Source organism: Epinephelus lanceolatus, chromosome 20 (assembly GCF_041903045.1).
Source record: "Epinephelus lanceolatus isolate andai-2023 chromosome 20, ASM4190304v1, whole genome shotgun sequence".
In the NCBI taxonomy this organism is placed as follows: domain Eukaryota; kingdom Metazoa; phylum Chordata; class Actinopteri; order Perciformes; family Serranidae; genus Epinephelus; species Epinephelus lanceolatus.
The window spans coordinates 1,996,079-2,021,242 of record NC_135753.1 but is presented as its reverse complement, the minus strand read 5'-3'; the positions used below and the strand labels follow the sequence as shown (position 1 = coordinate 2,021,242).

Genomic DNA, 25,164 nt, shown 5'->3' with positions numbered 1-25,164 from the left:
AACAGGATAGGGTGTTTACATGGTCAAACACATGAACTGGATATACCAATGAAACTTTAATGAAGGTGTAATATCAGCACTTAAATAAAAATACTGAGTGTTTAAAAAACACTTCATTCTCCTCATACTGCCATACAGGAACACCTATATTCACCCTCCTGAGAAAGTCTGAAAATTTTCCCAGTCTTCTGGATCTGTGTCTTTGCAGCCAGGGAATGACCGTAATAGAGAATAGAGTCACTTTCTTCCGTGAAATGTTCCAGCAGGAATATGATCTGAAATCAACATCAGCAACCAAGATCACCTGATGTTAGCATGTAGGTGTATGTATCAGTGTATGTAGACACTAACAGTAGCATGCCTGGAGCAGATGATAACCATTAAAGGAATCCGTCACCAGCTGAGGTTTTTACTCACAGGGATTACTTACATAAGCATAAGTGTAAGTTTAAGTCATTATGTGAAACTTTGGCCATGTTTAATATGAACACCTGACACTGAAACATTATATGACTGAAAACAGAGAAAAGCATAATAGGTCTCCCTTAAGGTCATGTAGCTTCAGCTTGCTGCTCAAACTTTAAAGGTCTGTCAAAACTGTTCTCAGTCATTTTAGATGAGGAAACCTCATTGAGCAAAGCTGGCTCTGATTGGCTTTCCGATTCTCTGTCAAACATGCAAACATGGAAATGAATATAATAATAATGTAGAAATCAACACAAAACATATTTAAAATGCTTTATTGGTTCAGTGGTTTAATGCCTATTACTTTATTCCTGAGGGTACTACTGTAGAAATTATTATGGGTGCAACTTCTTTAGAGAGTGGAAGTGGCAGTAAACTATTTAATCACATTGACTTTCCATGGTTGGTCTCAGTGGCTAAAAGCCAACGGCGGTTGTTTTCAGTAGTAATTCGCTTTCAGTTTAGCAAATACTGCATTGATTTTATTGGATATTTAACAATGAATTAGCATTCTCTAAAATGAGCTCTGGGACCTGTTGTTCGGTCTGTGTCTGTAACGACACTAACTAAGATTAATTTTGAGGCTTCAACAATAGTGTGTTAAACATGGAGCCAGAACAAAAAGGGATTGCTCCTGACTGTAACCAGCAGCACAGTCTCCACCGTCAACCTATGGAGGAGAATAGGTTGCCCCCCGTACTGTATAATGTTAATACTGGATTGTCCCATCTTGGAAAATAAAATGTACTGTCCCTTACTGAATTGAATATTACAGATTTTACTGAAGTCTAATTTCAGAGTCATGTTTTATTCAGTAGAACTCAGATTTGATAAATCAGCAGTTATAAAAATGTGTAAACTGTGTCTTTAAGGCAGACAAGTGGAGCAATAGCTGGTAAACATCATGTTTATTCACTTAACATGGTGCTAAAATTAATACTGAATTATGTTAAATGTTTGCTGAATGTTTTCGTGTCTGTTTATGAGTCGTAAGAAATAATAAATAACCTTTAGAGGGAGTAAATGTTTACCCTAAGCTAGCTAGGGCTCTCTTAAATTTATCATTATGTTAATGTAGCAAAGCATGCTAATCATTAACATGCTCCAGTTACAAAAGAAACAACCAATGCTTTGAGATGGCTGTCAAAGATGAAAGACGTATGATCATGTTATCCCATCTGAAGTGTAGCAGGTGGTTTTTTCTACATGTTTACTTCCCAAATGCTCTATGAAAGAGGATCAGTGCACCGTTATGTACCATTACCATTGAAAAATGCTGGTTATGGTTCATTGCCAAAAGTCATGACCAGCACGCAAAGCATCTTGGAGGCTAGGAATAAGGTGGATAGGAGGGTAGGAAAATGGCACAAGGAGTTTGTACAAGCACAAAGATGAAGAAACTATAGAGTCATCAAAGTGCCAAATCAGATTCTTTACTGAATTGAACCTCTTATTGTTTCTCAAATGATCGAGTGACAACACAAGCAGCACCAAGTTCAGGGCCCGTATTCACAAAGAATCCTAAGACTAAAAGTAGCTCTTAGTGACGTCATTCTAAGAAAAATCTTAGAATTCCTCGAATTCTAAGATTTTTCTTAGAATTTTCCCTTGGTAAGATAAAAGTTATTCACAAAGCATCTTAGGCCTTAAGAGAGCTCCTAAGGTGACAAACTGTTAAGAGGAGGGAGGAGGACTTTTAAGAAGCCTAAGAGTGTCTTAAACAGAGAAGATGGCGGAAAGACAGAGAGGAAGGAGAGATATTCTCCGTATATTGAACAACAGTGATTTAGTGAGACGCTACCGGCTTGATCGTGCAGGGATAATGTTTGTGGTTGACCTCATCAGGGATGAGCTTACTTTTCCCACCCAGCGTAGTAACGCAATAATGCCCGCTTTGGATTGCAGCACGTACCAGCGCTTCTCACACTCATCGCTTGTGCGTAAAAGGAGAGGGAACGACGCATTGATTTGTCGGGCAATGCGCTCCCAAGTCTGCCTCTTCCCTTGTGCCGTGATCCCGGGACCGAATTTCCCTCTTAAAACTCCTTTGTTCTCCTCCACGAGCTGTGCCAACAGCAGGCACTGCTCTTCTGTCCAGTTCGGCTTTCTCGTTCTTTTTTGCTCCATTTCATTTATTGTTTTGGGCATTCTGCCAAAGCAAACCGCTTTTTACAAGGAGGCCAGCAATCACAGTAATTGCTGACAGCTGAGTCTGCGTCCACCATTTATCAAATAGATTAGGTATTAAAATTACCAGCATGGCGAGTAAACATAACAATAAGCAAATCAATATAATAATCGGCATGTGAATGAGGTACGTTCAAACATTTTGAAGCTGAGTAACAAGTAATTTAATTTTGCTGAGTTTCATCATTACGACATAAAATTATTTTCACGATTACACATTTCTTAATACAGTCTAAGTTCTATGATCGGTTGATTTCACTGTCCATTCATTACTAGGAGCGCATTTGTTTTTCTTTTTTTTTTTCTTTTTTCCTTTTTGTAACAACCAATCACAGCTTTTAGAAGACTGCGTCATACCTAGCAACGGGGTCAACCACACCTCCTCACTAAGATAAAAGTTTCTGTCTCCTCCTTGCTCAGAGTTGCTCTCAGAAACTTCCTGAATCACTCTTAAGCTAAGATTCCTTGCTAGGAATTTTTAGGCTAAGTTAGGAGCTCTCTGAGAGGACTCTGAGAATCTTTGTGAATACGGGCCTTGACCTTTAATCTCTCTAAAGGACAGAAACAGTTGTCTTTTTTGGCCACATGATGGAACCAGTGAGTTGGGTTACCTCTGGCCTGCAGAGTGACACACAGATCATGGATGAGATTAAGATTCTTTTAAACACAGTCATCACTGAGTGAAATGTCAACACACAGACATGAAACACATGTTGATAGCATTCGGTGTGACTTCTCATTATCTCTGATCCATTCAGAAGAAACGTACATAAATTCACTCAGAAAGCAGAGAAAAAATAATCATCATTCAAAAAAAAGTTTTCAGCACAGTAATCCAGTGATAGCTGTCTGTACATCCATGAGTACACTGCAAACAGGAGCTGCTCACACGTCATTCAGCTCATGAGATGAGACAAAACAAGACTGGATAAGATAAGACATGACAAGGTAAGATTAGATAAGATAAGACAAGATTAGATAAGATGAGACCAGATCAAATTATATGAGATAAGAGAAGATTAGATGAGATAAGGTAAGATGGGATAAGTTGAGATGAGATGAGACAAGATTAGATAAAGTAAGACAAGACAAGGTAAGATGTGGCGGCAGTAGCTCAGTCCATAGGGACTTGGGTTGGGAACCGGAGGGTCGCCTGTTCGAGCCTGTCTGGACCAAATATGGAGCGTGGACTGGTGGCTGGAGAGGTGCCAGTTCACCTCCTGGACACTGCCGAGGTGCCCTTGAGCAAGGCACCGAACCCCCCAACCGCTCGGGGCACTTGACCAAGGGCAGCCCCCTCACTCTGACATTTCTCCACTTTGTGCATGTATAGGTCCAGTTTGTGCATGTGTGTGTCTTTCGGACCTGTGTGTAATTGACAAGCAAGAGTGAAAACATTGAATTTCCCCTCAGGGGGATTAATAAAGTAAATAAACTTAAACTTAAGATAAGATGAGAGAAGACAAGCTAACATAAGCTCACATAAGATGAGACCAGGTCAAATGATCTGAGACATGACATGATAAGATGAGGTGAGACAAGACAAGAAAAGATTAGATAAGTAAGACAAGACAAGGTAAGATGAGACAAGATTAGATAAGAGAAGATGAGACAAGATCAGATAAGAAAAGATGAGACAAGACAACATGAGATAAGATAAGGCAAGGTAAGATAAGATGAGACAGGACAATATGAGATGACCTGAAGAGATGAGATAAGACAACACAAAATAAGATAAAGTAAAGTAGGGTAAGGTGACATATGTCACCCAATGTTACTTATTTTAAGCCAAACTATGTTTGTTTGTTGTGTTTTTTAAACCTAACCAAATGCTTTTGTTGCCTAAACTCATGGAAATAAACTATACATTTAATGAGCAGAACCTGTTATATTCCCTGTGAAAACAAAAGTGTATGTTGAAGAGACAAGCATAAATTGACAGGGGATCCCTGAGCATCCAGGATACCTAGAGTGAGAGTGAGAATGTGTTTGCAAGTTGTGAAAGAATTTTTTTCTGACTCTTTCAACTTTAGTGGGTGTTAAAGTACATCTTCTCAGTCAAGAGATGATTTTTGTGAGACACCACATGATTGTACTATCACACAGCATGTGATGTTTATTTTCCCCCCAAAGCATTATGGTAACTGTGTTGGGGGGGCAGTCTTGCCTGAGGGAGGTTGAAGTGTCAGGGTTTGATTTAATTGTCTCTTTGTGTCTCTCAGGGACTTCAAGAGTAAGAACATAATGCTGCGTTCAGACCTCACAGCAGTCATCGGTGACTTTGGTCTTGCCGTTCGCTTCGAGCCAGGGGAGCCACCCGGAGAGACGCATGGACAGGTGAGCTGCTTTGACTGCAGGGGGTGGTGGTGGAGAACAGTGACACACTGAGCACTGTTTCATGTCTGTTTGTGGGTGCAGGTCGGAACGAGGCGTTACATGGCTCCAGAGGTTTTAGAGGGAGCCATCAACTTCCAGCGAGACGCCTTCCTCCGGATTGACATGTATGCCATGGGTCTGGTGCTGTGGGAGCTGGTGTCCCGCTGCAAGTCTGTGGACGGTAACACACACAACTACTGTACACCTGTCTACCACAAATTTATGTGATTTTATATATATCTAGATTTCATCCTTGTATTAAAACATCTGCACTGTTATATTTCCTAGATTCTTTACAGTCTTTTCTGCTTGCGTTTGCCATGGCTCTCTGTTTGTTTTTTCCGCTTCTTTTCTGTGTGAGACGAGTGTCACTTTCCCCGGCTCCAGTTACAACAGTGTGAGGGGGAAAGTGGGCGGAGCCACAACAGTGATTGGACATTAACTCGCGGGGAGGGCTTTTGTGCAGCAGGCTGACTTGGCCGTTCTCTTCATACATCCATGGACTCGGCCTGTGGATAGGCACATATACGCACAGTGTCCTGTAAAGCATCAATGCCAAATTAATTGCAAAACTGGAAATCCGCCCTCCATAAGGGCATATTGATCCGTGCAGTGCGGACCAAATGGTTCAATATTTTACCAAGGACCGTTGCATCCCTATTAAGAACGCTTTGAGGGAATTTCTTCAAATTTGTCCACTTTGAGCTTAACTGATTCGATCTTAGTGGTCAAAGGTCAAGGTCACTGTGGCCATCTCATTTTTCTGAATACGATATCTCAAGAACACCCTGAGGGAATTTCTTTAAATTAAGCACAAACATCTACTTTGATTCAAGGATGAATTAGTTATAATTTGGTGGTTAAAAAGTGAAAGGTCAAGGTCACTGTGACCTTGTCTATCTGTTCTCAGAAATGCAGTAGCTGAAGAACACCTTGGCACAAATGCTTACTTTGAGTCCAGAGTGAACTAATTAGAACTTGGTGGTCAAAGGTCAAGGTCACTGCAAGCATGCATCCTTCTCATTCTCTTGAATGCAATATCTCAAGAATGCATTGAGGTGAATTTCCTCAAATCTGAATTTGAATGAACTAACTACAATTTTTGGTTGAAGATCAAAGGTCACTGTGACCTCACAAAACATGTTTTTGGCCGTGATTTTCTTTTTATACATATTTTAATGAGCATTGTTGGAGGGAGCCCGACCTCTAATATTTTCACTGCCACTGACTGCTTCTCTGTAACTTGACACACACAAACACCACTATAAAATAGTTACTGTCAGTTAACAGTAGATTACAGTGGTGACCAGATAATCCGGTGTAGAGAGAAGCATGAAATACCCAGAAAAAAGTGTGAGGAGTTTTTACTTTCAGCAAAATTAAATTATCACAAAGAGTCATTTCCCACAAATGGATACTCAGAGTTCAAATACAGAAACATTTGATGCCTGTTTCTAAAATTAGCTGATTCTGTCTCAAAACTGTAATCGCTGAGTTGCTGCTGAAGCTCATAATAGTTTCTCCATGGTCAGACTGTATCACTGCTGTCTCTGCCACATTTTAAACACAGTCATGAATTCTAAGACAGAGGCAGCTCCTTCTACTCGACTAATATTCACTCAGGTGTTTTACTGTGAATTGCCTTCATAGACACTGACTCACCCTGTGTGTGTCTGTTAGGTCCAGTGGATGAGTACATGCTACCGTTTGAGGAGGAGGTCGGTCAACATCCATCACTGGAGGACCTGCAAGAGGTCGTCGTCCACAAGAAGATGAGACCGGCCCTCAAAGACCTGTGGCTAAAACACAGCGTGAGTCCTCCATCACAGCAAACCAGACACTTGAACGTTGAATGTTGATATTGGTACATAGTAGTCAGTGTAACACAGTGTTTGGGCTACAACTTAAGACTATTTTGTGACATTTTATATCCAAAAGATTAAAGTTCTACTTCCCTGTGACACCATAACGTTCTGCTAAAGCACTTTGCTGACCATTATTCAACCTCATATCTCAGGAACAGAAGGGGAGATATTTGGTCAGATACTGAATTGGTGACTCTTGAAACTGTGCTAATTGTATAGATCTTTGCTGTTGTGTTCAGGATGTGTGTGAAGCATCCACATTTTAGAATTTGTAACTCTTTTGCAGTAATATCCATATTTAAAGCATTGTCAACTGGCGTGGCTACATATGAGTCTGGACAAATATGGATGTAAACTGTAACTTAAACGTAACTGTTTTGTAGAGGCATACAACCATGAGGGGGTAATTCTAGTTATATCATTATTCTGTTGCATAACAGATGCTACAATTATAAATGTAAAGCGTCTACTCTGTACAGCAGGAGCAGCAAAGTCTCAACACAGAGCAGCAGGAGTCAGATTTCACTAATCAGGAGAGTTGACCAACAAGACAGTGGCAAAGGATTTTTAACCCCAATGCTAACAGGGAACTTAATGGTGGTGTGCAGTTCTTCATGTAACAGCTCACTGTGGCTGCTCCTGACTGTTCCATCACTCCCTGCAATATTTCAAACTTATATGCTGTCAACATATGATGAAAATGACTGTTGTCTTGTTTTGTAGATGCATTTTTGATGAACAATAGTGGTAGTGCTAATCTCACTGACAAACACATTGCATTTCCTGTGAGTAAATTAAAGCCAACTAGTGTTTGGCCAGTTAAATCTTTTTAATGTGAAGCTGCAGCAGGAGGAAATGTTTAGTTTGAATTAGCATACAGCACTCTACAGATATTGAGCATCATCAACAAATGTCGTTTCTGGTATAATTATAGGTTATTATTTAGTCATTAGTCATACTTCAACTGTTATTATACACATATGATTATTGTCACACATGTATACTGCCAGATATTAATATATACTTTCAACATATTGTACCACAGTAACCAGAACTATAACTATAATATTATTACTTTCATTAATGTTGTTGTAAGCTACTGTCATTACCATCTGTCCTGCATCTCTCTCTCTCTCTCTCTCTCTCTCTCTCTCTCTCTCTCTCTCGCTCTCTCTGTCTCATTGTGTCATACGGATTACTGTTAATTTATTATGCTGATCTGTTCTGTACGACATCTATTGTGCGTCTGTCCGTCCTGGAAGAGGGATCCCTCTTCAGTTGCTCTTCCTGAGGTTTCTACTGTTTTTTTCCCCCGTTAAAGGGTTTTTTGGGGAGTTTTTCCTTATCCGCTGTGAGGGTCCAAAGGACAGAGGGATGTTGTATGCTGTAAAGCCCTGTGAGGCAAATTGTGATTTGTGATATTGGGCTTTATAAATAAAATTGATTGGTTGATTGAATTGATAGGTGTTATCTGAGTTTAGAAACTAGTTGGAAAATTTCCTCACCATGGCATTCCTAGTGTCATATTTTACAGTTCACACTATCCTACTGTTAATCTAGAAAGATTAATCAATGGGGCTGGGGATGAAACTCGATAGCAACCAAACTGTGTTGGTACTACTGATTCACATTAAATCAATTGATACCAAATTTCAGTATCTGAGAGCACATCTGGATGAGACCACCAGGTTCAGGCAGAAAAATGCCCTGATGCTCTGCGGCAGCAACCTGAAACTGTCGCTGCAGTGCCAATAGTTTTGGCATCTGGTCTATTTTCTTTTCAGTTTGATTTTAGAAATAGCCTAGTATAACTTTATATTGTGATTGTGCTTCTTAAATTATGTACTTACTATTTCACATATTGGTCAGTTGTGTCTATACAGAGAACAAAAGAGATGATGGACAGACAGACAGGGATTTAGTGGTGTAAAGAGAAAGCAAGACTACATCATCCCTGCAGCTTGTTCAAAAGTACGTTTTAGTTATTACATAGAGAGTAAAATACTGAAAAAATTACGTTTGGGCACTGGTACCAAATTCTCGGTACTGGTATCCATTCAAATGTGAATGGTACCCAACCCTATTTATTAATAATTAAAAGTCACAAATAATTTTCTGCCTCACAGTGCAAAGATTTGGAAAGTATTTGGACCAGACCAATGAAGCATCAGTCTCTCATAATGTCGCATTGTTATATTTTAGTTGAGTATCTTTGAATCAAATACCTCGTAAGCAAAGAATTAAAATGTAGCCACAAGCAGTGATTCTGGGGTTAAAGCCTGGATGGGCTGTTAAGCTGCTAAGGATCAAGACTTTTGACAGTTTTACAACACCTGCATTAAATATAACCAGTACTTTTCTGATGAGCAGACAGATGCTCGTTCATTTCTCTGCCGAGCCATGCTCTTCTTTGCAACACTGTTGCCCCTTATTGATCAATTTCAGAAACAGTTTGGTGATGTTTGGAAAACTGTCATTGATTTATGGCCAATTTGTGCAAGACCATTGCACTTTTTTGGAACTGGTGGGGCCCCCTTATCTAGTGATTTCAAAAAAAAAAAAAAAAACATCACACGTCAGCATCATGATTATTTAACATACCCTGCAAGTTTTGTAATGATTCATAGTCCGATGGTTTTATATGCCACTGCCATTTTTTGTATTTGTAGCACTCCCTAGTGGTAGATTTAAATGAAATTTTCAGGCTGTGTTAACATTTCCTGCAAGTTTTATGATGATTGGCTCAACAGTTGTGGAATTTGTATCCTTAGCCACACCCCGTCTAAAGTTCATTGGTCAATATCTTCAAAATAGAATGAGATATCAACAAGCTTTCAATAACTTTTGATATGCTTGGTCCAGTAATGATCCACAGAAAAAAACAAATCATATATTTCTGAAAAAAAATTTAAAATGGTGTAAAATCTAGTCAGGCAGACTTAAATGGTTACTGGGGCTTTTTTGAAAAGCATGGCCCCTCTAAAGTTCAATTTTCAGTATGTACAAAATGCACTGAGATATCAATAAGCTTTAAATAAACTTTGATAAGCCTCATCCAATAATTCCCATAAGGAATTAAGAAATGTTTTTTTACACGTGGTTAAATTTTTCTATTTAAGGTATACTGCACGTTTTGTAATGATTCACGAATTGTAATAATTTCTGATTTGTAGTCTGATTCATGTTATGCCACACCCATTTTTTGCATTTGTGGTTCTCCCTAGTGGTCAATTCAAATGAAACTTAAAGGTTATGTTGCTAGAAGTTGTGTAGACAGTTTGTTGTTAGACTTTGTCCTATTTATGTGCTGAGCCAAGGCCCCTCTAAAGTTCATAGGTCAGTATCTTCAAAACACAATGAGATCTCAAGAAGCTTTTGATAACTTTTGGTCAGATTGGTCCAGTGATGATCTACAGACAGGTTGGTACAATCATGTATTTAAAAAAAGAAAAAAGAAAAAATCAAAATGGCATAAAATTTAGTCAAGCAGACCTTCATGGTTCTTGGGGCTTTTTGAAGAGCACACTGAGCTACAATTTTCTGTTGAATTTCAAGTCAAATTGGTCTTACAGTGTGAGAGACATGGCCTTTCCAAAATTAAGTTTTTGGATTAGAGCACCCCCATCTGGATGATTAGCTTCATATTTATTGGGCAGCATTTGCACACAACTTCCAATCACTGGTGAATAAGTGTATACAGTGTACCATCTTACAGGACTTTGCAAAAACATTTAACATTTTGCAAAAAAAATTAAAAAATAATGAATTCACACAAAAACATTACTTTTTCAGCCCTTCAGGCTTAAACCCCCAAAATAATAAATTAGTTAGACTCTTGTTTTTCTGATGTCTTCCTGTGATGACTTCTTCTTCTGCTGCTGCTGTCTGCAGGGTCTGGCTCAGATCTGTGAGACAGTGGAGGAGTGCTGGGATCATGATGCTGAGGCTCGATTATCGGCTGGGTGTGTGGAGGAGAGGATCTGTCAGGTCCGCCGCCTCACCACCACCATCTCCCCGCCTACCTCTGACCACCACGCCCTGCTGGTCTCCACGCTCCCACATGTTCCCATGGTAACCAATGTGGACCTACCGCCCAAAGAGTCCAGTATATGAGGAGGAAGTAAGAAAAGAAAACAAACAAACTTGTTTTGGAGGCCTGACGTTACCGGTGAAGTTCGGTTCAACTTCCTGTGAAAACGACCGAATCTCACACACACACACACACACACACACACACACACACACGCACCATCTTTTCTCAGTGGAATTTTACAACCTGAACCAGAAATATGGCGTGAAAGCAGCTGCTATTTGATCTCTTTGGACTTCTTTTCTTTGATTCTCTCTACGTCCGTTTTGGACAAAAATTACCAGCACACGTCCTTGTTTTTCTCAAGTTTTCCTCTTGGTCTTGATTAATTCGTGTTTTTTTTTGTTTTGTTTTTTTGTTTTTTTCACCAAATGTGTGTGTATGTGTGTGTGTGTGTGTGTGTGTTTGTTTAATGAGAGAACCAAACATGCACATACACACACACACACACATACCCATACACACACACACACACACACACACAAACAGGAAAACCCAACACTGAAATGCATTCAGGTCCCGACTCAGTGAATGCTCTTCTCCAGGTACCTCAGCAACGACTTTCATTTCTTTAGCTATTTTCTTTTCTTTCTTTTTTTTAACCATTTTCGGCATGCATTCTTTCTTCTACTCCTCCAGATCTGGACTTTTCTACCTACCTGGCAACTTTGCAACTGCGTCACCTAGCAACCACCTACCATCAACCTACCGTTGGGATGTTTTTTTACTACAATGCTGCAAAACCCTTGTAGGAACTCCACGACTGTTACGCAACAAATACTGACTTTAGAACACTTGTTGTTCTACCTTTTCTCTGACTCATTTTCTTTTCTGTTTTCTTCCTTCGACCACACACTAATACTCACACACGACAAACCTTCGGATCCAACGGGTTGCATCCAAAAATACAGGAAACAGGAAGTGAGGTCACAAGGAAAGACTGAAAACACAAAACCTAGAAAGACTGGAAAGACTGCTTGTTTTTATGGGAAGGTTTCCTCTCTCTCTTCCTTTGTGTTCAGCTGTTCTAACTTGAAGTTGAAGACTGAGAGAGGTCTGACGGAATTGCTTTTCAGGAACCAGGAGGCGAACGTCTTGCATGCAGAGATTTGATTGGCTGACTGCGTTCAACCACAGCATTTTGGTTGGCTCAGAAATAAAACTTCTCAGGTAACCAGGTCTACAGGGGCTGGGGGAGGGGATTCGACAGGACGCGATGCCAGCCACAAGTTTTCATGGCTGGGGAGGGGCGGCCAGCAGCAGGTGGGAGGGGCTTATCTGAGGGTGCTCAAAGCCTATTGGCTGTCCTGAAAATGTAAATTTGCAAGGTGCCCAAACAAGGGGGAACACATGTTACCCTAAAAAAGGTGCAAGACCTCATGATGCATAGAGTTGTGTATGCATTCAGGTCGGTGTGTGTGTGTGTGTGTGTGTGTGTGTGAGTGTGTGTAAGCAAGCATGTGAGTGTGTGTGGTACAATGTGGACACAACAGTCACATGATGTGACACGATAAGTTTTCTTTTTTTTTTTATTATTTAGATTTTATACTGTTCGCGCTGATTGTTTCATGTTCTTAGTCTGGTCGTGTCTTACCTGGAGGTCAATGAAGGACCTGTGACTTTTGACCTCCTCAGCTCTGTTTCCCTCCAACATCCTAAACCTTCTGGTTTAGCTGTAACACTGCAGGAAGCTGGCCTCAGTAAGGAAGTCAGATACATTGGGCCTCATGCAAGAAGCGGTATATGGACAAATTCTTTTTTATTTTTTGTTCAAATCCACAATTTGGTCTTAATTTGTTACCCAGTGATTTCTGGGATTCACTATTTTTTTTTTGTTCTTTTCTTAGGTCAGAGAACATTTAGTGAGTGGTTGAGAGCACTCTGACCAAGAAAAGAGAAAATATCCTGTTTTCACTGTACACAAATTGTCCAACTCGAGGAAACATAATTTTATTTTGAAGAATATTTTCTAAAAATACATGAATATCATCAAATTTACATTATTATGTGTTACAGTGATTTACTGATTGGATTAATAAAATCATGGGCGAAAGAAATACTACTATCCAGGGCTCCAGACTAACTTTTTTTTGTAGGAGCACTGTAGCCCCTGACTGAAAATTTTAGGGGCACAAGCAGAAAATTTACAGGCATACCTTAACGCAGTTATTCACATTTTTAGCCATTTTAACTGTACCATGAACTATATGTAGTCTACCGTATATTAACATTGGACTGTTTTAATTATTGAAGTATTTAACATTACAAAGACTTGTGGTCAGTGGGATGTAAGGATTCTTAAAATAACATCTGTACAGAAGTGAAGAAAATATTAACCTAATAGTCAGACACAATTTATTTAGCCTCTGTAGTTGAGGGGACAGGTCTGCTCTGCAGCAGCAAACTGATATGATGCTGATTTACATGAGAATTTATGTAAAACAGAGGTTGAACCATGAACATGAATTACAGAATGCCTGTAAAGTATTTAATAACTCAGTCTATCATAATTAAAACAATTGGAGACTGAGAACAAACTGATATATGAGTCTGATAATATTTTGATAATTGTTATGTATGTAAGTAATGACATTTGGATTCAGCCTCCGACTTGAACGCAGCTCATTGAGACCGCCTCAGTGACCGCTGCAGCCACCTCCTCTCGTCCACTTTTCAGGTGCGGTGCAGTTCATCTCAATCGAGCCTACTGATGAGTGTAGATGAGGTGATCCTGGACTTTCCTCCTCTCACACACATTAGCTTACACTGGCGGACTTGCTTGCTTGTTTTACAACATGAAAAAAAAGGTGCCTGCAAATTTGTGGGTCACGCATGAGCGAGTAGTTGTAAAACATACTCGCACTGAGTTGAAAAATGGTTGCAAAATGCAACCATTTGGTTGCAGTCTGGAGCCCTGCTATCCTTGGTCCATTGATCTCAGTTACTGTAGTTTCAGGTACTGTGTGTCCCACTGATGACCAGTGTTGAAATGTGACTAAGTACATTTACGTAAAGTACTTTTATTTATAAAGTCCAATATCACAAATCACAATTTGCCTCACAGGGCTTTACAGCATACAACATCCCTCTGTCCTTTGGACCCTCACAGCGGATAAGGAAAAACCCTTTAAGGGGGCAAAAATATGGTGGAAACCTCAGGAAGAGCAATTGAGGAGGGACCCCTCTTCCAGGACTAACAGATGTGCAATAGATGTCGTACAGAACAGGTCAACATAGTAAATTTGCAGTAATCTGTGACAAAAGGATACATAAAAAGAGACAGAGACAGAGAGAGAAATTGAGACAGAGAGAGACCGAGAGAGACAGCCAGAGAGAGATGCAGGGCAGACAGTAATGATAATAGAGTACAACAACATTAATTTTAGTAATAATATTATAATAACGGTAATTATGGGTATATATTAATACATGATAGTATATGTATGTGACAATAATAATATGTGTATAATAACATTAGAAGTATGACTAATAATAACAGCAGTAGTAGGAGGCATCAGGCAGGACCACGGCAGGGGCAAAACCACAACGCACCATCCAGGCATAGATGCAATTCCAGTTAACCTGCAAGATAGTGGAGCACAAAGGCGCCATAGAAGAAGCCCCGTTAGTGATATGCAGTAACAGGACATGAATGTTGGCAAGTGAAGAAGAACCAACTTTTCAGAAAGTAAGGACAGAGACAGAAGGAGAAAAGGGGCTTGGTGCAGACTAGGCCTATGTCAGCCTAACTAGGGGCTGGTCCAAGATGAGCCTGAGCCAACTCTAACTATAAGCTTTATCAAAAAAGAAAGTCGTAAGTCTAGTCTTATTGCGGAGATGGTGTCTACCTCCCGGACTGAAACAGGAAGATGATTCCACAGAAGAGGAGCCTGATAGCTGAAGGCTCTGTCTCCTGTTCTACTTTTGGAGACTTTAGGAACCAGGAGTAACCCTGCATTCTTAGAGTGCAGTGTTCTGGTGGGATAATAGGGCACTATGAGCTCTCTAAGATATGACGGAGCCTGACCATTTAGTTTAGTTTTTAAGTTAGGATTTTAAATCTAATTCTGGGTATTACAGGGTGCCAGTGCAGAGAAGTTAAAACAGGAGAAATATGATCTTGTTTCTTAGTTCCTGTTAGTACACGTGCCACCGCGTTCTGGATCAGCTGGAGAGTTTTTACAGACTTATTAGAGCTACTTGAAAGTACTTAAGTACAAATTTGAGGTACTGTTACTTTATGTGAGTATTTTAATCTCATGCCACTTTCTGCTTCTACTCCACTACTATTGTTAACTTAAGTTACTTTACAAATAAAGATTTTTGTGCACAAACCAAAAATATGAAAATTTTCAAGTGAAACTAAAATGATTAGTTGATTAGAAAATTAACTGGCAACAATTTTGATAATTGCTAGTCATTTTTCATGCAAAAATATTTCATGTTTGCAGCTTCTCAAATATGAGGACTTGCTGCCTTTCCTTTTTTTAATTTATTGAATGTATTTAAATTGTTATACTTTTAATAATTAAAAACATTCCCCTGACTGTACTTACATATTTTTACTGAAGTAACATTGTCAGTGCAGTACTTTTACCAGTAACAGAGTAATTTTACAGTGTGTATTAGTATTGTTACTTAAGTCAAAGATCCGAATGCTTTCTTCAACACTGCTGCTGTGACATTTACATCATCACAAATGTTTTGCTATATTTGGGTTTTTGATTTTCCTAAATTACCAAAACTAAAACTTTGGAAAATCACTTGTTTACTTTGTTTATTTAACAGTATTTCATTACTGTTTCTCCTTCATCGTACGGCCTTTGTTGTTGACATTTCTCCAGTTCTCTAGTTTATGTGTCAGTCTTTGCACATGGCACAACACCTGCCCTTATATAGTGTTTACTGATGATCATTGAGCATCTTGGTGAGAGCAGATTTAGATTGTTAAGAATGTGTGGTGCATCTGAAGTTGACTTCTGTTATTTTTCTTCTCAACAAAGAATTAAGAGAGAATATAAGAGAAATATCAGTAAATGTTGCTGCATGAGGTCCAATGTTGATTTGACAGGAAAAATATAAAATAACACTAGACACATGCTTTACTTTCTTTACTGTAAGTCCAGCCTTCTCCAGTGTTTCTGCAATATAAAAAAAGAAAGAACTGGTCAAGTTAATCACAACTCAAAGATCAACATTTACAGAGGTCAAAGGTCATCAGTCACCCCCTCAGTTACCTCCTAACCTCTGTCTCTTAATCTCTTTTTCTTTTTTATTTTTTTTCTTCACCCGGGACCAAAACCAGGGCATCTTGTCTGTTGCCTCGCAAACCAGCAGCTAAGAGCCCAGTTCAGAAACTAGCTTCATCCTCAAAACACACGTCATTATTAACAATAAGAACTAGAAACAAAACAGTGTTTTTATTTTTTATTTGTATGTTTTTGTGTTTCTGTTTCTTCTGTGATGCCATACATGTAACAGTGAATGTCTATGATGCTGCTGCTGCTGCTGACGATGATGAAGATGATGATTCAAACTCAAAGATGAATATATTTCTGTATATTCCTTTTTATTAATTTGACTTTCGGTGCATTGAACACATGCAACTCTCTGTCTTTGTATGAAGTCAGTGAAGCAAGAGGAGCTTTTCGAGGAGTGTGGGGCGTTTGAGAATGACGGTACAAGAAAGAGAGAATAACATTGATTAATAAACGAGTGGAAAAGATAGATAAGCCGGGAGACAAACAAAACAAAAAAATACATCAAAACAATACTGCTCATAAACCACAGATCACCTCAATACACCAGAAATACCTCAGAAGACTTTTCTACGTGTTAAAGTTCTGTTTCTATATTTTATTAGTTGCTTTGATGACTTGTAGTCACAATATTTTATTGTGAGCTTTTTTATTCTTTGGTTTTTGTTTTATTTGATTAGTTGTTTTGTTTTTGTTTTTTTGTTGTTTTTTTTACATAAAATCTCCAAACTGATTGAAGAGGAAAGTCTACCAGGTTACAGCCAGACTCAAACCTTCACTGTTAATAGTCAATAAAGTGTTTGTTTTTGTTAGACTGAACTGAACTGCCGATATTATAAAAACACCTGGACTGAGCTGGACTACTTCCATCATCACTCATGAATTTCCATCTTTGTGCTTATTTCTCTTTCCCACCTTTTCTTTTGTCTTCTTCAACGAACTCAATGGCTGTGGTTGAATAGTCCAAATTAATTACATTCTGTGTCTTTTTCTAAACACTTCTTCTTGATCTTGATGGACAACGTCACTGGGTGAAGGAAAGATAAGAAGGAGAATTCATAAGGACTTGGGAAAAGACAAGATGATAGATGTTATGGACATGGGTCTGCCGTGATCAAACTACAATGTTCCGAAGATGAACGACGCGTTACATGACTTACGCTCATACTTGCCAACCTTTAGACCATAAAAGTAGAGAGGATTTTTTAAGTTTCAGAGACTGTGTTTCCTGCATTCCATTGCTTTTAAAGTATGAAAATAACAAAATATAAATTGCGTACATTTGATTTGGTTTAGTTTTTAGTTCATTCAGCTCCAGCAGAGTACCAGGAGGAGGGAGGCAGGCCAGGCTATAGGTGCCAGGGACCCACTGCCGGCTGTCCTCCCTGGCCCACACAACCCTGGGTCCTGGATGCCTAAGCAAGGTGGACTGGAGGCTCATAGTCTCTTAAAGACAGTCGGGTACCCTGCCATGGTGGAGGAGGGCATGCCTCGTCGCCCAAACCCCTACTACAGCGGTCCTGTCACACATGCATCACCTTGTCAGCACAGAGACAAGGTGTCCACTGGCAGCCATGCCAAACCCATGTTGGCCTGACTAGCGCCCCTCTCCATCCTCAAAGGGTTGGAGAAGGAGCGAGAGGGGGAACACCAGCAGGGAGGAAACGGTAGACTTTTATGCTCTATTCACACTGTGAGTGACACAGCAACAGCGTGACCAGCTACAGTGTTGCTCGAGATCTCGTTAACGCAGTTATGTTGTCAGTGGCTTGTGTGTGTCTGCTACTTGCTACAAACCACTTCGACTGATGCCATCGAAAGTTTATATTTGGTAAAAAAAAATAAATAAAATCTATGCTTTTGTCTGAAGTGCATTTTTACGGAAGCGTATTGCATTCATATTGCATTCACTTGACACTTGACTTTTTGTGGTAATTGTTTTCTGTTTTTTGTGGTAATTTTTTTTCCTGAACGAGGAGACGAGATACTTCAAAATCTCTAACCTAACCTGTTAATTTAATTAATTTTAATTTAATTTTACATTGAGTGATAGGCCTACACTAGAAGGATGCAGTCGAAAACATAGCTAGATTATCATACCCTGTGTGTAACTAATTACGTGCCTTACCCTTATGGATCCCGTAGTTGAAATTATCTAGGAGCAGGAGCATGGATGCAAAATACATCCATGAGCAGGAGTCACCATGGATGCAGGGGTCACTAGTAGGTGCCAGGTGGGAGCTTCTTGCGAGATTTTGAAGTATCTCATCTCATTCAGGAAAAAAAAATTACCATGAAAAACAGAAAAAAATTACCACCAACAAAAAAAAAAAAAAAAAAAAAAAAATACCCCGAAAAACAGAAAGAAATTACCATGAAAAACAGGGGGAAAAATACTCAGAAAAACAGAAAAAAATACTCAGAAAAACAAAAAAATTACACCAAAAACCAGAAAAATAAATAAATTACTCTGAAAAACAAAAAAAATTACGCAAATGAATGCAATACGCTTCCGTACATTTTAACATAACATTTCACCAGTCCACTGCCAAAAAATTTTGAGGCCAGCTCAACTTTTATTTGTAGTGTCTAGCTTCATGTCACTTGTTTCCATTAAAAATGACTTGTAGTCTGTTGCTGTGTCGTTCATTGTCAACACAGCATTAGAGTCATAGAGCTTTTACATGCTGTACAGTGTCAGAAACAGATTGTGATAACAAAAAGGAAAAAAGTAGTGAAAACTTGTCATAAATCTTAAAAAAAATTAAGGGACATTTTGACCCCAGGAGGAAATCGGGAGTCTTCTAGGAAAATCGGGTCGGGTTGGCAAGTATGCTCACATTAGAATAACTTAATGGTGACTTTTGGTTTCACACGGAACACAACAGTGGTCTCCTGGGTCAAGGTGTTGTGTTGGTATGACCCGTCCATCAACCCTGACCTTTTCCCTATGTGGGCTTTGTCGCTCTTTGTACTACGCCACCTTACTTCCTCTTTTGCTCTCATCATAATTACTATGGCCACTAGAGGTCGCTGCCTAACAATCATGTAAATTCGGCTCTTAATTAGCTGCTGAACAGTTGACCTATGTAACTGTATTTTGGAGGAGGAAAGTCTCAAGAATGGTTCCTCATTCTCAACCTCCTGTCCACTCATATTGAGCCACATGAATCTCAACTGACCTTTTGCTAAGCCCCACCTCTTTGACATGGTCCTTTTAGCTGTCATAGCAAGCATGGAACCCACACTGTAATGAACTGCACTTCCTGAAGAAATATTATAAAATTTTAAGATAAACAAAAAAAAGTGATTTCGGTGTGAAGCAGACAGAAGTGTCTACAATTTGTGTTTGAAGGATCTATCAAGATGTCAAACTGACTCAGCTGCAAAAACAGGTTAAAATGGTAAAGATAGAAGCTAAAGCCTAACATACAGCTCACAGTGTAAAAGTGAACCACCACATTACCTGGCTATAGAGACAAAAGACGATGAATATAATGGGAAATTTCACTGAACCAGCTCTACATCATCTCAGTTTTTGCAGATGAATGGTGTTTGGCTTCCTCCTAGCGCCTGGATCTCTGCTGCCAGATGGGAGGAGAGCTCCGCAGGAAGCAGCTTGTTGAATATCAGCAGTTTCCCTGTTTCCCTTCACTGATCCCTGTAGAGCAGGGTAGAACTTTATTAACTGTTAAAATCAATAAAAAGCAGTAGTTTGTAAGTAATAGTAAGTAGTATGTGTATACATACAGTAGTCTATACCTCTAGTAGCTAGCTAGCTAACCCTACATTCAGGCTTTGATTTTGGTTTTGGAATGGGAAGAAATGTATATCTCCTTCCAACCTCTCAAGGTAACGAGTATCATTAATACACATGCCCCAAGCACAACATTTAGCTGGAAATCGACAAAACCAGCATTAAAATGAACGAAATCTGGAACAATTGCATGAGAGTCAATGGAGCACAGTCAGGTTATTGTACGATCCTCGTTGGAGCTGGCGGATGGTACGCTATGATTGGCCAGTCCATGTTAGAAGGGCAGGACTTAGCAAATGGGCAATTAGTATGGTTCTATACAATATTTATTATGCAAGATAGGCATAACGTTTGTCTTCGTAAATGGCTGTATGGTACCTTGCTTTAAATGTTGCTACCATAAGGAACTGAGGGATGACATTATCTCCTTTAGTTTGTTGAGGAATGGTCCTGTGTCCTATGCTAAGGGACAAAAGAAGGGAGGCACTGTAGCTCCTTTCCTTAGCATTCAGCTCTTATCATAGCTGCCACTTAGATTTGTCTTCATCATTTCAGTCAGTTAGGAACCCTCTTAAGCAAAAAACAGTATTCCACTGCAGCCACTGTATTCTTATTTCTACTCTCATCTCCCTTCCTTTTCTAGCATCTCTACTTGTGTACTTATCCCTCCTCTTTCCTCTGTTCTTTTTCTTGTCTCATTCTTTTTCTTATCTTGTCTCTTTTAACATCCTTTTTTCCATCACCATTTTTCCTTTCATCGTCTTCTTACTTCGTGTCTCTTTGTCTTGATGTCCTTTTATCTCCATACCTCTCACTACTTGTCTTCATCTTTGAACTTCCTCTCCTCTCTCGTCTTCCACTTCCATCAAAAATTCCTCTTTTCTTACCTCATCACTTTCTTATGTCCTTTTTTCCCTCCTCGCCTCACTCATTCTTCTTTATTTCACTTTGTTTTAGTGAAGGTTATTTGTCTTCATCTCTGGAGCTTCCCTTCGTTCTCCTAAATATCGCACCAGAAAATATTTGTATTGAAATGCATATAGAATATCATTAAACAGACAGAGATGAAACCTTTGATAATGGTTGAGTGAAATCATGGTTGATTAAATGAACCAAACTTGGTTTGATTCTTGATGACACAAATCCGAGACGACTTGCAATAATTTAAATTTCTAGTATCATATTCTAAATGCATTTTTTTACCCATATCCAGGTATGATCTCTCAACCTCTCAGAAGATACTGACCTGCTGTTTTTATGTCTAACAAATGAACAGACAGACTGACTCAGATCCAGGTGTTTCCAGGAACATATTACCTCATTAAAGCCACATGAGCAGAAACGGAGTGCGAGGAAGGCAAAAGTAGTCTGTGATGTAGGGAAGACTCGGGCAACATTATCGTTCAGGTTTCGGGTTGAGAATCATGGGGGGGTCATTTTCACATGCATGGATTACTAACCAAAGTCCTCAACAAATATTTGACCTCTCATTAACATGAAGGTTCAAAAGAAACAGTAACCAGAAATGTGTCACAGTGTGGGGGGAAATGTTTCTACATTCAGCATTTCGAGATCAGAGATTGTTAGCATCCCACATTGAAACCAGTGGAGTATCTGTCCACAATGTAAAACTGGGACCAATACATTGAATGCTAATGATGCTAAAGTGTTCATTTTAACTAACCCAAGTGCCAACTCAGCAGATATTTCCCATTCATAATGTGACGTTCAAACTGAAGCAGAAAACAATTTTGAATATATTCATGTCAATGATACACCTCTTTTTATTTGACTCGCATCAACTCCAGCACATGTAAACTATTTGAACTCAGCTAGCTTGTGCTGTTAGCAATGAGTTGGCTAACATCACACTTGTACAGCAAACCCTCTAAAGAATAAGTGGCATTTTAGTAACTTTATGGTGACTAGATATACAACAAGCTGAAAGACTTTCTCGTGGAGTGTGAATGACTCAGTAAGAGTTGAGGATGATATCCATCACATCAAAGTCAAAATCGTGGTACTTCTGGGCTTCCACTTTATTAAGGAAAAGCTGTCATCATCTCAGTCCTCTTGCTCAACTTCACGGTTGTATACTGGATGTTTTAGCCAACAGTGTTTTGTCATACAATATAACTAGACCAGAAGATGTTTACATGTGTTAAAAATACCCACGGTCAGTTTGTTATTACACAAAATCTGTTGTATTTTATTTTATTTTATTTTGCCATCTGAATGTGTTTTAAACAGAGCCCCTGAAGTCCTGAAAAGATGTTGTAATGCTCAGTAGCCACTTAGCCAACACTTGTGTATAGTCCCCCTCCGGACCAAATATGGAGCGTGGACTGGTAGCTGGAGAGGTGCCAGTTCACCTCCTGGGCACTGCCGAGGTGCCCCTGAGCAAGGCACCAAACCCCCCAACCGCCTGACCAAGGCAGCCTCCTCACTCTGACATCCCTCCACTTTGTGCATGTATAGGTCCTGTTTGTGCATGTGTGTGTCTTTTGGACCTGTGTGTTCATGACAAAAGAGTGAAAAAAATTAATTTCCCCTCAGGGGGATTAATAAAGTATGTAAAATTAGAAAAAAAATAAAATAAAATTATATATATATATATATATGTGTGTGTGTGTGTGTGTGTATACATATATACACACATACATACTTTATTAATCCCCAAGGGGGATATTCGATCTTTTCACTTTGTTTCATATACATATACACACAGGCCTGAAATACGCACACATGCACAAACAGGACCCATACGTGCACCAAATGGAGAGATGTCAGAGTGAGGGGGCTGCCCTGGACGTGCGGTTGTGGGGTTCGGTGCCTTGCTCAAGGGCACCTCGGCAGTGCCCAGGAAGTGAACTGGCACCTCTCCAGCTGGTGAGTCCAGTCCCTACGGACTGAGCTACTGCAGTGTCCATGTGGGTAGTAAATGGCTGAAAAATGGGCCCTATACAGGATTTTCAATGAGTACCATAATGGCCCCATACCCACTTAGTACCCGGGTAGCCCTAGCATAACCCATGCAGGTCCCACTTGGGTAAATCCACCCATTAGGGCCAATATGAAGCCTGTTGATAATCCAATATATGGCCTGTTTTAAGCCCATTTACTACCCACATGGGTAACACACATGTTGGATTGGTAGAATCCCTGTAGAATTTAATACAGTGGATTGGCCATAATGTTTGCATTTATGTAACTTAAATTCTCTGACTATTACTGAGGTCATGGTTAAAGGTGCCGTTGTACTGGACTACGTTATACTGAAAAGTGCTTCTTTTGTGTTGACCTCCCTGTTTACACATGAGGTGGTCTGAATATTAGACATCCTTTACTAACAATGGATTCATTGATAAAACATAACAGTCAACTTTACTTCAGGACAGTTGTATTGGAGTGCATTAGACTGTACAGGTGTACCTAATAAAGTGACCACTGAGTGTATCTTGTGCAGATGAAATAACAGCTAAGTACAAGTCATCTTGTTCACACAAGACAAAAAATGTATTATCTTTCAGGACTTTCCAGCTCCTTTTGTCCCCAAGGTCATAGTGCCCCAGTTCAGTATTCTGTTAACACACATTGACCCTCCTATTGTGTTAATGCACTTTTCTGTTCACTCTCTGTCCCTAAAATAGCTTTGGTTTCATTTGCCTATCAACACATAAGACATATCAGATGAAGAGCCATAAACTGAATAAAATGTAAGATTAAGGCTGACAAATGAGAATCCATGTCAAGGTTTCGGACCTTCTTTGTAGGTCTAGTCAGTTGTTATGGATAACTCACCTTAACCAGACATTTGACCTCTTTACTAACCTTAACCTGTTCAGAAATTGAAATTAAACCTGGCCCTCAATCTCTTTTCCAACATGTAGTTAGTCCTTTTTAATGCCTTAATTGTTTAGTAGATATTTTTTCAGTTGGGGACAGAGGGCCCAGGGAACACAGGACCTTGGGAACAAAGGACCCTTTGTCATGTGCCCATAATGTGCCATACAGATCTGAGGAACATAGGTTCCTGGAAGATAGGAATAAGCCCCTCCTTTTACATATGTAGTTTTTGAAAATTGTCTGATATGCCCTTCTTTTTTGTTGTTGTTGTTCGGCAGCAGTGATAAATACATAGACAGACTTGAATGTTTCAGAGAACTGATACTGTAGCTATAAAAGGTGCCATGCCATTGTTCCAATGCCCATTTAATAGTCTGAAAAATGTCCCATAGGACAAAAAGGCCATCACTCAAATAGCCCATGATCTCAGCCAATTGCTGTGAAGGCCAAATACTCCATGAACAAACGTTAGTAGCTTGTTCTACTTACGGGACTAAGCCCTCTCTACCATCCTAATATAACTGCTGCATGGAACGCTACATAATTCCAACCAGTGAGGAAGGATTGTTAAATTAAATATGAAGCAGGGAGTTCCCACAGCTTAGCTTCCACGATATATTGTTGTTGTTTTTTTACTGTGGTGAAGGCATGACCCACCCTACTCTGCCTCTCATTGGCTTTCCCCATTTTCTTACCCTGGCATTTTTATCCTAACCTAACGCTAACCGGTGGATGTGCTCCAATTCAGTGCACTGGTGCACCGCTTAACACATAGGAGCAAGGGCCAGGAAAGCTGTTTGAATGAAGTGAAATCCGTTTGCCACCAGTAGCAACCACGTAATTGTCAGCAGACAAAACAACAGTTTTGGTCTACAGGGCAAAAGCCATGGTAGCTTTCCAAGTTGTCCAACATTTGGTCGCATGGACAGAAATGTTTAGAATATGATTTTATTTAAGCCTAAATGGCATTCATCAGTTCTCTGTCTTATCAGTCTGCCTTGACTTGTTTATGTTTTTATGGGCCATGTGGTTGTGGTGACATATACGCCACTCTCCCTGGTGGAATCAGTGTATTGAGCATATCTGTCAGCTCTGATAACTCTCAAAGGGTGTGCGGACACCACCTAATCACATCGCTGGGGTATGCTGGCATGCTAATGGAGCGGACCCAGTCTCATTCCTAATGCCTAAACTTAACCAACCCAACCAGTGAAGGCAACAACTACCAGCCAATTAGAGTCAGAGTTTGGCAGGTCATGCCTTTGCCATGGTGGAAGATTTGATGACATCATTCTGCATATTAATTAGCCATGTGCTTCT

The 25,164-nt window shown here is 39.6% G+C and overlaps 1 protein-coding gene across 1 annotated transcript in view; it reads left to right on the top strand.

The window, feature by feature from the left end:
• The window catches only part of LOC117264878 (activin receptor type-2B-like), a 128,296-nt gene extending 112,229 nt beyond the window's left edge, over positions 1 to 16,067 (top strand). Inside the window, exons 8-11 of the mRNA XM_033639182.2 lie at positions 4,875 to 4,989; positions 5,071 to 5,209; positions 6,709 to 6,839; positions 10,785 to 16,067. Of these exons, the coding sequence (XP_033495073.2) occupies positions 4,875 to 4,989; positions 5,071 to 5,209; positions 6,709 to 6,839; positions 10,785 to 11,006 (607 nt within the window). The 3' untranslated portion in view covers positions 11,007 to 16,067. The remainder of the gene's footprint in view (positions 1 to 4,874; positions 4,990 to 5,070; positions 5,210 to 6,708; positions 6,840 to 10,784) is intronic.
• The last annotated feature ends 9,097 nt before the right edge of the window (positions 16,068 to 25,164 follow it).